The sequence below is a fragment of the Chanodichthys erythropterus genome, chromosome 22, assembly GCF_024489055.1.
Source record: "Chanodichthys erythropterus isolate Z2021 chromosome 22, ASM2448905v1, whole genome shotgun sequence".
Classification (NCBI taxonomy): Eukaryota; Metazoa; Chordata; class Actinopteri; order Cypriniformes; family Xenocyprididae; genus Chanodichthys; species Chanodichthys erythropterus.
The window spans coordinates 27,582,603-27,594,592 of NC_090242.1; the positions used below are offsets into that span (position 1 = coordinate 27,582,603).

Genomic DNA, 11,990 nt, shown 5'->3' on the forward strand with positions numbered 1-11,990 from the left:
ATTTCAGTTGGCTAAATGACATTGTATTAGTCTGTAAGTCAAAAAATGTACATTTTCTCAGCAGCTACTAACCTCAAGTGACAGGCAACAGATATGAAAGAGTGAACTTCATTAGGAAGAACCTACCAGAAAAAATTCGGATATGATTTATCAGTGCTTTACAAATAAAGTGTCTAAGGATACCATGACCCTCTTTAAATGAGAAAAAGGCGGGAAAGGTTTACATTTGATTTATTTAGATGATGATTGATTTATTTAGTCTTTAACTTTACGTATTGAATCATTTAAATCCGATGGCTCAGTGCGGCCTGCATAGGGACAATGACATTTCCTCTCTCAAGATCCATTAATGTAACGTACTAAAAACATATTTAAATCAGTTCATTTGAGTTCAGTAGTTCAATATTAATATTATAAAGCGACGAGAGCGCCAAAAAAAACAAAATAACGACTTATTTAGTGATGGCCGATTTCAAAACACTGCTTCAAGACGATTCGGAGCACAAATGAAATAATTTGAATCAGTGTGTCGAATCATGATTCAGATCGCGTGTCAAACTGCCAACGGCTAAAATCACGTGGCTTTGGCGCTCCGAACAGCAGATTCGACACACTGATTCATCTGTGCTCCGAATCTTCCTGAAGCAGAGTTTTGAAATCGGCCATCACTAAATAAGTCGTTATTTTGTTTTTTTGGCGCTCCAAAAATATTCTCGTCGCTTTGTAATATTGATATTGAACCACTGTACTTACATGAACCGATTTAAATATGTTTTTAGTACCTTAATGGATCTTGAGAGAGGAAATGTCATTGCTCCCTATGGAGGCCTCACGGAGCTATCGTATTTCAACTAAAATATCTTAATTTGCGTTCTGAAGATTAACGAAGGTACGGCATGAGGGTAAGTAATAAATTACAGAATTTTCATTTCAGGGCGAACTAACCCTTTAAAATAGTCAACGTGACTGCAGTGGATCAACCTTGATGTTATGAGGCGGCGAGAATACTTTTTGTGCGCAAAACAAAACAAAAATAACGACTTTATTCAACAATTTTGTCTCTCCCGTCATTTTTAGGTGAACTAACATTTTAATTTTTGAAATCAGATGTCCCAAATAAACAACCAATATATTACCATTCAAGTTTGGGGTCAGTAGATGTCTCTCATACTCACCAAGGCTGCATTTAATTGATCAAAAATACATTATGAACGATAATTGTGAAATACTATTACAATTTAGAATAACTGTTTTCTGTTGTAATATATTTTTTAACTGTAATTTATTCCTGTGATGGCAAAGCTGAATTTTCAGCATTGTTACTCCAGTCTTCAGTGTCACATGATCCTTCAGAAATCAGTATAATATGATTATTTGCTGCTCAAGAAACAGTTCTTATTATTATCAATGTTGAAAACAGTTGTGCAGCCTAAAATTTTTGTGGAAACCATGATGCAGTTTTTCAAGATTCACTGATGAATAGAAAATTCAAAAGAGCAGCATTTATTTGAAATCTTTTGTAACATTATAAATGTCTTTACTGTGACTTTTGATCAATTTAATGCATCGCTGATGAATGACATTATTTAAAAAAAGGAATTACAGGAAATTATTATCAATGAGTATCTTTAGTCCAATGTGATGTTTGGATTTGTGTGGTCCTCCTGTACATGCTCTCAAATGATCCATCATTACTGCCTAAACGTTTGGTGTAAATTTTGTGTCCGTCTTTGCTCCAAAGGATCAGTGTGTTTCTGCTATCTTTTACTCAAACAGTTCTCACAACTCAGTTCCCCAAGTTCCATCTTTCTCGCCAAAGCTTCAGTTTTTTTCACATCTGCTTATCTTGAAGTCATTATTTGAACTGACTTTTAAGAGAACTTTATTGAAAGTAACTATGAAAGCAGAAAACATTGATTGAGGCGATGAGAGTATTGTGGGGTTGCAGTAGTGGGAATGTCAAGCTGGGAGAACGACGGTTTTGCAGTGAAGGAGCATGATACGCCGACAGGAGTCACTTGATCAACAGAGGCAGCGGCGGTCACTCTTGGTCACCTCCTCGGATGAATGCACCACGTTGGGCACGAAACCGCTCTTGACACCCTCCCAGCCCTCCTGGATGGTGATATCACCACATTTGACCAGCTCGAAGATGTCGCGCGTCAGCTCCGTGAAAGCCCTCTCTACGTTTATGGCGTCACGGGCCGAGGTCTCCACGTAGCGCATGCCGTAAGCGGCTGCCAGTTTCTCTGCCTCCTGCTGGCTCACCTGCCGCTGCTGCTCCAGGTCACACTTGTGGCCGACCAGTAAGAAGACGATGCTGTGAGGCTGCACGTGACTGCGCGCTTCCTCCAGCCACTCGTGGACATTTTGGAAGGAGCGCCGGTTGGTGATGTCGAAAAGCAAAAGGCCACCCACTGAATTACGATAATAAGCCCTTGTGATAGATCTAGATCACATACAGAGGAGAAGAGCAGACGATATCAGACAGGTGGAGGAACACGTTGTACATTACAACAGGAAAAAAAGCAATACAAAAGCACATACAAAAGTATAAATTAATTAACCTAGCACATAAACACTTAAAGGATTAGTTCACTTTTAAATAATCTTTTCCTGATAATTTACTCACCCCCATGTCATCCAAGATGTCCATGTCTTTCTTTCTTCAGTCGAAAAGAAATGAAGGTTTTTGATGAAAACATTCCAGGATTATTCTCCTCATAGTGGACTTCAATGGGCACCAAACAGTTGAAGGTCAAAATTAGTTTCACTGCAGCTTCAAATTGTTCTACACGATCCCAGATGAGAAATAAGGGTCTTATCTAGAGAAACCATCGCTCATTTTCTGGAAAAAAAAAGAAAATTATATAAGTTTTAGCCATAAATGCTCATCTTGAACTAGCTCTCTTCTTCTTCTATATTAGAATTCCAGCAGTGTAGATGCTGCTAAGTGTATTACTGCCCTCCACAGGTCAAAGTTTGAACTAATTGTTATATACTATTGAACTAGCATATTGCATATAAAAATTAGTTCAAACTTTGACCTGTGGAGGGCAGTAATACACTTTGCAGCGTCAACACTGCTGGAATTATAATAGAGGAGAAGAAGAAGAGAACTAGTTCAAGATGAGCTTATGGTTAAAACTTATATAATTTTAAATTTTTTCCAGAAAATGAGCAATGGTTTCACTAGATAAGACCCTTATTTCTCATCTGGGATCGTGTAGAACAATTTGAAGCTGCAGTGAAACTAATTTTGACCTTCAACTGTTTGGTGCCCATTGAAGTCCATTATAAGGAGAATAATCCTGGAATGTTTTCATCAAAAACCCTAATTTCGTTTCGACTGAAGAAAGAAAGACATGAACATCTTGGATGACATGAGGGTGAGTAAATTATCAGGAAAAGTTTATTTAAAAGTGGACTAATCCTTTAATAGGAATTCTATGAAAGCCTGTTTCCACCACAGAATAAAAAATAAAAAAGGAAATTGCAACTTTTTTTGACATTTTCTTCCTCAGAATTGCATGTTATAAAGTCGCAATTGTGAGATATAAACTCACAATGCTGAGAAAAGAAGTCATAATGAGTGATAAAGTCAGAATAGCGAAATATAACTTGCAATTTCGGGAAAAAAAGGTCAGAATTGCGAGTTCTTTAAATCTTTATATCACACAATTCTGACTTTATAACTCACAACTGCAAGTTTATATCTCGCAATTTTGAGAAAAAGGTCTGTATTGTGAGATAAAAAGTCACAATTATCTTTTAAATTGTTTTATTTTGTGGTGGAAACAAGCCTTCATAGAATTATGCAGATAACCTGTAAGAAAAATATTACAGAAAAATCTTTACAGCCTCAAATTCTGGAAATTAGTGACTGGTTTGGAATAGTATATGAAATACACATGATGGAAAGATTAACGATGAATCTTTGTTTACAGTTGGAGAAATTATGGATATGAGCAGAATGAGTGGATTATATTCTTCCCCTGAGAATAGGGGCCTCTTTTTATAAAGAAATTAGTAGAATAATCCTACATGTGAACATAAGACAGTTTCTGAAATCTTCCAATGAACGATTTATAAAACATCCATACACACAAAAAAAAATTCCTAATTGCATCCCACTTTATAATTCACTTTGTAAATAAACCTTAAATTCAAGTGCAATATGAACACATTCAAGGCAATGATTTAACAGAAGAAAGGATTAGCAGCAGTCTTTTAATCCAGATAAACAACACAATACAAGAGTAACACAGGACAGCGTAACATCTCGTACATAAACAATACAAGACAATACCAGACAAAAACAGAACCAAACTCAGGACAAGGGAAGCTAATCAACAGAAACTGAAACAGGTGAGTAACTAAACTATGATAACGGATTATGGAAACTAACAAGGAACTAGAACACAGGCAAAGGGGAACAGGGAAAACTAAACTATGGGTATTTTACACAACAACAATGTACTAAAAATGAAAAAGTTTTTCCTTTGAATTTTTATGTACAGACGACAACGCTGTCAAAATGATCCCCCAAAACTCATAAAAAGTTTCTAGTTATCAGTCAAAAACAGTGTTGGTTAAACGGCCCCCAAAACATAATCAAACTGAAGAGAACTAAACATACATAAGCCCATCAATGCCTACGGCGTACACAAAAGGACATTTTCATGTCAGTTTTTAGCCTTTATGAATCCTGATTTGTTCCTCACTTTTGACGTAGGATGAAATCCATTGATATTAGGATTAAATCCTACAATTTTATAAATGAGGCCCCAGATCTAGTGTAGGAATTTTACTAACTACAAAAGAGTGAATAAAGGTTATGAAAATAAAAGTGATGAAAGAGATGACAGTTTAAAGAGTAAAAAAAAAAAAAATTCTCATTCTCATTTTTGAGAGCATTTGATTGGTCAAAAGTTTGTTTAGTTCAGGATGAGTCATCAATATTTTTGGCTAGTTTCCCAGAAAGAGGAAGACTGTAAATTTTACATGCATTTATCCAATAAAAATGATTTTTGCCAATGTTTAGATGTACACTAATAGCCTCAAAGCTTACAAACATCGACTAAAAGCCACAAATCTCCATTCTCCACTGTTCTTTAAAGAAGTGCATGTATCTGCGATAGCTATGTAGCGATGTGATCAAATATCACCAGATGTACCTGAATCTCTCTTGGCCTGCCGTGTCCCAGATCTGAAGCTTGATGCGTTTGCCTGGTTCAATCTCCACCAGACGGGAGAAGAAGTCTACGCCAACAGTAGGATCAGACACCTGTGCAAAACGTCCTTCTGTGAAGCGTCTGATCAAACAAGACTTCCCCACCGTCGAGTCGCCAATGACAATCAGCCGGAACTGGTACAGCCATATAGCTTCCATATCTTATTTTATCTGTCAAGGAATAACAGTATGTTGTCAGACAAAATTACAGTATCTGAGTAAACCTAACCATGTAGTGCCTTAGAGGCATAGTTTGCCCAAAAATGAAAATTCTGTCAAAATTTTCTTATCCTTGAATTGTAATTTTTGTGTTTTATTCAACTCAAAGACATTATTATTATTATAAAAGTCATTTTTGAGGATCAGATCATGTAGATGAGCACTATATAATAGACTAACAGCTGAGCCTCTTTCTTTAAATGGACGAGAATCATTCAAATAGGTGTTATTTATAATTACCTTATTACATATATGATGCGAGACCATAGATTTGTATGGAAGTCCAAAGTATCAAATACATTTATACATCGGGATTTTTTTGCAAATTGTCATATATTTGAGGTCAAATTGATCGAAATTTAATCAAATCATTTTTGAGAAGGCCTAGCCTATATGCATTTTCAGTGATTGTATAAGTATCAGACCTGAGTTTTTTTTTTTATTACATTTTGATAATAATTAATATGATTTCATTATTAATAATAAAACGTTTAAGACAACATCTTTAGTAACTGAATTTCATAACAACATCGTGTCTCTGGATAAACGAGTCCCTCAAGCTAGCTAAAGCATAGTAGACGCTTGCAGGCCTATGAGTCGAGCATCGCTCTTGTTTAGAGAAATCGCTCCATGAATGCATATTATTGTTTCTTTTGTGTAGTTATTACCTTGGTTATACTTCTCAGTGTCTGCGGATGGCAAGCCCCATATTCTTCGCTGTCTTTCAGTCACAACACCGCGACGTTCCCCAGCAAGGCATCGAAGCACACCCGAGTGTTTGTGAGGATAAATGTGCAACTAGTCGCGCTTTGAATATGCACTAAATGACCAAACGAATGCCCATAATCGTCTGAGGCGTTTGCATTAAGACCAGTTACTTTCAGAATGCCCGTAAATTCTTTGTAAATTCATATTGTCAATCTCATGATTAGTGATAAAGAGATGTTTGTGAAAATGTGCTGATGAAATGGCAGTATCATCAGCATCATATAGCCTGACTCATCCCTCATCAGTACCATTACCGTAATAACTGCTACAGCGACGCACCGCTGGTGGTGTCTCAAATCTCTGCTGTCACTGCCATGTACTTGTTCAAAATAATTAATATGCCAGCTCCCATCACCCGCTGCTTCCACATCATTTCACTGTATGCATTTTCATTTCAGTTGAAAGTATAGAGAAATATTTTAAATGCAAATGCATAACCAAATGCGTAAATATTTTGTAGGGTTTACACTAAAACAATAATTGTTATCAAGCTCGTATGTTTAGGTTCAGTAATTTCACTGTAATGGCAATTAATAGGTCATTTTAATTGCCATTAAAGTGAAATTACTGAACATAAACATACAAGCTTGATAAAAATGCTCATTTTAGTAGAAGAGAATTTCAGATGGCACTTAGAGGTTTTTGCATCTGAAGCAATATATATATATATATATATATATATATATATATATATATATATATATATATATATATATATATATATATATATATAACAGTTTATGTAAGCTAAATAACAAACTGGCATTACCATTTTAAAAAACAATAATTGAAGATAAAATAAATAGATAGATTATAACATTAAATGAAAAAAAACTTTCAAATAATTTTTAAATGCTACACATTTGGAGCAACTTTAACATACAGAATATACAGTTATGTAAATAAAAACTTACATATAATCAAAATGTTTTATTAAGTATCCTTCATGGGTTCTTTGGAAAGTGTTGCAACCCCCACGTCTGGTATATCTTTAAAATATAAAATATTTAAAGTATAAAAGACATTATTATTACTTCTTCTCTTTCCCACAAAGTGCTAAAAAATGTTTTCTAGTAGGCTACTCACTCTCATGTCGTCCCAAACCCGTAAAACCTTCGTTCATCTTCGGAACACAAATTAAGATATTTTTGATGAAATCCGAGGGTATCTGATCCACACATAGGCAGTAACGACATTGCACCTTTGAGGTCCAGAAAGGTACTAAAGACATTGTTAAAACCGTCGACGTGACTACAGTGTTTCAACCTTAATGTTATGAAGCGACGAGAATACTTTTTGTGTGCAAAAACAAAACGAAATCAATGACTTTATTCAACAATTTCGCACAAAGTGTTTTAGTCGATTCATATTAAGGTTGAACCACTGTAGTCACGTCAACGGTTTTAACAATGCAGTTTCAACAAAAATATCTTAATTTGTGTTCAGACTGGTTTGGGATGACACGAGGGTGATTAATTAATGACAGAAATTTAATTTTCGGGTGAACTAACCCTTTAAATTTTAATCAAAACATTTTTAGACTGGGCGTGGCTCTGACGCTGCGTGAGTTAATGGGCGTGGCTTTCCATCATCACTCTATACTTGACAGTATCTGAAGAAGAAGCTGAGTTCATCTGTGGCTTTTACCAGTTCTGTTCTTTGGAGAAAAACACTTCAGTTATTATACATTTCTATTTACGTTATTAATTTTTATTTATTTTATTTTTTAAATAGCCTACGTTCACTTTGTTTTCTTTCTCATATGTGGAACTAAATGGGAAGGTAAAGCGTGGAACAACCTGTGCTTGTATTTAGTGAGAAAGACGAGCACCGTTTCGAAGTAACATGACAGCTGTTTGACCTAACTTTTGAGCATTATTATATAAACTTTTCAAGAGCGCGTGCCTCTTACAAACTGTAATCCTTCAACAATGATCAATGGATAAGCTGTGATAGCCTACATAAGACTACTCATGTGCTACAAACTGTACAAAAAGTAGGTCAGTGCGTTTATGATCCGGGTGTTTATTTGCTGTTTTTAAGTCATCATGCAGAAAGAACATTTGTTCAAAGTTTTAGTCATCGGAGACCTCGGAGTTGGAAAAACGTCAATAATCAAGCGATACGTTCATCAGATATTTTCTCAACATTATCGCGCGACTATTGGAGTGGATTTTGCTCTTAAAGTCCTTCACTGGGACAGTCAGACGGTGGTCCGGCTGCAGTTATGGGACATAGCAGGTATGTCATGCCATTAATGTGTTCAATGTTCAATTTTTATGTTAAACCTTTTTTTTTTTTATCCGTTCCTTTAGTTTATAAGATGCTGAATTTAAGGTGTTAAATAATTTACATTATTCAGAGTGCTGGGCAAAATAGATATTTAAATAGATATTCTATAACTATTAGACTTTTTTTTTTTTGAGTGTAGTATGACAAATCATTACAAGTATGCTATTGCCTCCCTGAAATCTCTTCCCACTGATTTCCCTTGTGAAGGAATGTGTCTTGTGTTAATCTCAGCTAGTCTCATACTCGTGCTAAAGTCACATGAGAGTTTGAGGCCATAAACACACACACAAACACACACACACACACACACACACAGTACAGATAAATACATGGGTTTCTTAGACTATATTGTAGGATTTATTATTAAGAATAACACACTCAATGATTAAAAGCACTATGCTATTTATGTCTGAGTGATGTTTAACCTCCAATTTGCCATCCCATATTTGTCATAGGACAGGAACGCTATGGGAACATGACAAGGGTTTACTATCGGGAGGCCGTGGGAGCCCTCATAGTATTTGACGTGACCAGAGCCTCCACGTTTGATGCGGTGCTGAAATGGAAAGACGACCTGGACATAAAGGTCACTCTCAGCAATGGCAAACCTGTCCCGGCTGTGCTTCTAGCCAACAAATCTGACCAATCACGTGAAGGGCTGCGGTCCCAGATTCCAAAGCTTGATACGTTCTGCAAAGAGAATGGATTTGTGGGCTGGTTTGAGACCTCTGCAAAGGTGAGGGGTATATTTTGCAAGATACTATATGAGTAAAAGAAGAAAAAAAAAACTACTTAGTAGTTTCATGGATGTTGTCTTCATGATGATCCATTAGTTCTGTAGAGATCCAGAATCAGGATCTGTGTATGTGTTTGCATTTAGAACAAATACAGCAAGAATGCATTGTGCTCATTAGCAGGAAGGCTTTGTTTACCATCTACAGGCCCACTTTAATGAGTTACACAGTTGTGTGTGAAAGGGGAATGATGTGCATAAGGCAGATGGGGCTATAAAGTGGTTCCTGGAATAAGTGGCTTAACACCCTAATGTCTGAAACATTTTAACTCTGGATCAGCTTTAATCACATTATGAGTGTGCACTTTTGATTTTTACATAATTCTATTTTTTTTAGCTTGTTAATGCTATTTCAAATTCTACCAGGCAGTTTACAACTGCTTTGCCTATATATATATATTTTCATCCATAAACTGGATTAAGGCCCGTTCACACCAGGAATGATAACCATAACAATGACGATAACTATTTTAGCGTCCACACCAGTGGACGATATCGTTCTGTATATCTAAGCACACGCTTCAGTTATATCCTCTCAAGCTCTTAAAGCAGGATGGATTCTGATTGGCTGTCATGTTTTTTCGTTCATCTTCTGGGAAAATGATTCCAACAATATTGTTTATCATTAATATTTAGAACAATCTTCAGAACTACAGTCTAAAAAAAGATGGTTCGTTGAAGGTTCTTTACACGTTGTAACAGTTCTTTTTAGAACCCTTTACATGCTGAAATGGTTCTTTGTGTTAGAGTTTAGGGTTCTTTTTTCCCGCCTTTTTGTTTTTCAAATCTGTAACTGTCAAAGCCACATCATTACTAGTTTTCTGGAGCTTAGCTATTCAATTACATAGACTGTCAACACACTCTCAACAGATAAATGATTTCTTTCTTAAAATGTCAACAAATTGTAACTTTCAAATTGTAACCAATCACCTTTATCAGGTCCTGTAGCACTTTCAAAGCATGGTTCTGTGTGGAACCTTATAAAAAGGGTTCTGTTTAGCACCAGAAAGGGTTCTGCTATTGCTACAAACCGAAGAACCCTAATTTGGTTCTGTTTAGAACCATTTTTTCTTTACAGTGTGGATGTTTATTGTTCTTGGTGTGAATGGGCCTTTAGAGTTGCATTATAAGTTATGCCATACAGCTGTTGCATTCATCCTCGGGTAAATGTCACATGATCTGAGCTGTATAGACAGTGCTTTCTTTACATATGACCTGGCCAAAATATGTGCATGTGCTATATTGAATTTAAGTGAAAAAATGGTATGCATTGTCATAGTATTACATGAATGGCATATCTAGTTATATGCATTAATATTTGACCTACAATTGGGACTTTCATTCACATATAGGCTACTTTTACATTTCGTTAGTTTGGGGTCAGTAAGATTTTAAATTTTTTTTTTTTTTAATGAATACTTTTATTCAGCAAGGATGCATTAAACTGATCAAAAGTGACAGTAAAAACATTTTTAAAGAAGTATAATCTTACAAAACATTATTTCAAATAAATTTATATTAAGCAAGAACCCTGCCAAAATATTTTTAACATATATTGAAGTTTCTTGAGCAGCAAATCAGCATATTTCTGAAGGATCATGTGACACTGAAGACTGGAGTAATGATGCTGAAAATGTTCACTTTTGAATAGTGATGTATGTTTCATGCATGTGACTGTAATTTATGTTTTGTGCTCTTATCGTCTGAATGACACCCATATTCTTTGTGTTTCATTTTCTGCCCACTGAAGGAGAACACAAACATTGAGGCTGCAGCGAAATGTCTGGTGGATCACATTTTAGCCCATGAGGAGAACATCATCAACAACACAGACCCAGATGTGGTGGCCCTCCCCGGGTACAACAACAACACCAAAGAACGGGTCCGAGGCAGATGCACGGCGTGTTCCAAATTCTAAACACAGGACGATGAATGTCAGTGAGAAAGAAATGAAAACATATAGCAGATTTAAAAGCACTCAGCCTTTTGATGATACCCAAAACAATGAGATTCATCTTGGCAAGACAAGAATTGCAACAAAATGGCGGAGACTGTGAAGAAGGATTGTGCTGATTATATGTAGCGTGAAATCTCACATAATTAGACACTGTGTTGGTGGCGCTTCACTCATCAGTGTTCTGTTTACAGGTGAATGCTCTGCGATTTTAGCCAGACTCAAGTCTAGGTTAAATATGCATTTCTTAATGTGTTTATGTGTGGACACTTTGTATGCATGTAATATTTATTAAAAAAGTGGCCTCTGATTCAGTTCAATAAGATTATGTACACACAACACAGCTCCAGTATGTAGGAATGCATTAAAAATAAACCATGCAGTATTTTTCCTCCATGTAAGCTTTTGAATATGTTATTGTAGTCCTGCGCAATTCATGGTTGTGCAATGAAAAGAAGCAAGACGCACCATTAAAGCTCTGAAATGGCCGTCTGATGCATTCTTATGTATGTACAGAGGGGGTTTAAAGCAGTGCGGAAATTCCACCTTAAGGTGCCCACCCCAGATATTCTGACACAGGCCAATCGCCCCCCTCTCCAGTCACCTGATTCTGATACTGCCATTTTGCGCGGAGCGTCCGACTGTTAACTATAGGAAATTGGAATTGTTGCTTCATCAAAGATGTCATCGACGAGATGCTGAATTTTCACATTTAGGACCACTGCTGCAAC

At 36.1% G+C, this 11,990-nt stretch overlaps 2 protein-coding genes across 2 annotated transcripts; one reads left to right on the plus strand and one right to left on the minus strand.

Moving 5' to 3' along the window:
- Positions 1 to 2,022: 2,022 nt before the first annotated feature.
- On the minus strand, positions 2,023 to 6,162 carry rab39ba (RAB39B, member RAS oncogene family a). The gene is made up of 3 exons (XM_067377049.1): positions 6,121 to 6,162; positions 5,178 to 5,404; positions 2,023 to 2,449 (listed from the first exon to the last, which is right to left on the minus strand). Exons 2-3 carry the CDS (start codon positions 5,390 to 5,392, stop codon positions 2,023 to 2,025), a joined length of 642 nt encoding a protein of 213 aa, XP_067233150.1. The 5' UTR covers positions 5,393 to 5,404; positions 6,121 to 6,162.
- Positions 6,163 to 8,268: 2,106 nt separating this feature from the next.
- Positions 8,269 to 11,484, plus strand: rab38c (RAB38c, member of RAS oncogene family). Its single transcript, XM_067376432.1, has 3 exons — positions 8,269 to 8,461; positions 8,968 to 9,248; positions 11,056 to 11,484. The coding sequence occupies exons 1-3, from the start codon at positions 8,269 to 8,271 to the stop codon at positions 11,221 to 11,223; spliced, it is 642 nt and encodes a 213-aa protein (XP_067232533.1). The 3' UTR covers positions 11,224 to 11,484.
- The last annotated feature ends 506 nt before the right edge of the window (positions 11,485 to 11,990 follow it).

What these genes read in the sequence shown, in the direction of transcription:
- rab39ba (XM_067377049.1), bottom strand. Translation starts at nt 5,392, where the DNA reads ATGGAAGCTATATGGCTGTACCAGTTCCGGCTGATTGTCATTGGCGAC. An exon ending in GCAGGCCAAGAGAGATTCAG is followed by an intron (nt 2,450 to 5,177) that starts GTACATCTGGTG and finishes TATGTGATCTAG; the next exon opens with ATCTATCACAAGGGCTTATT.
- rab38c (XM_067376432.1), top strand. Translation starts at nt 8,269, where the DNA reads ATGCAGAAAGAACATTTGTTCAAAGTTTTAGTCATCGGAGACCTCGGA. An exon ending in GCAGTTATGGGACATAGCAG is followed by an intron (nt 8,462 to 8,967) that starts GTATGTCATGCC and finishes TATTTGTCATAG; the next exon opens with GACAGGAACGCTATGGGAAC. An exon ending in GGTTTGAGACCTCTGCAAAG is followed by an intron (nt 9,249 to 11,055) that starts GTGAGGGGTATA and finishes TGCCCACTGAAG; the next exon opens with GAGAACACAAACATTGAGGC.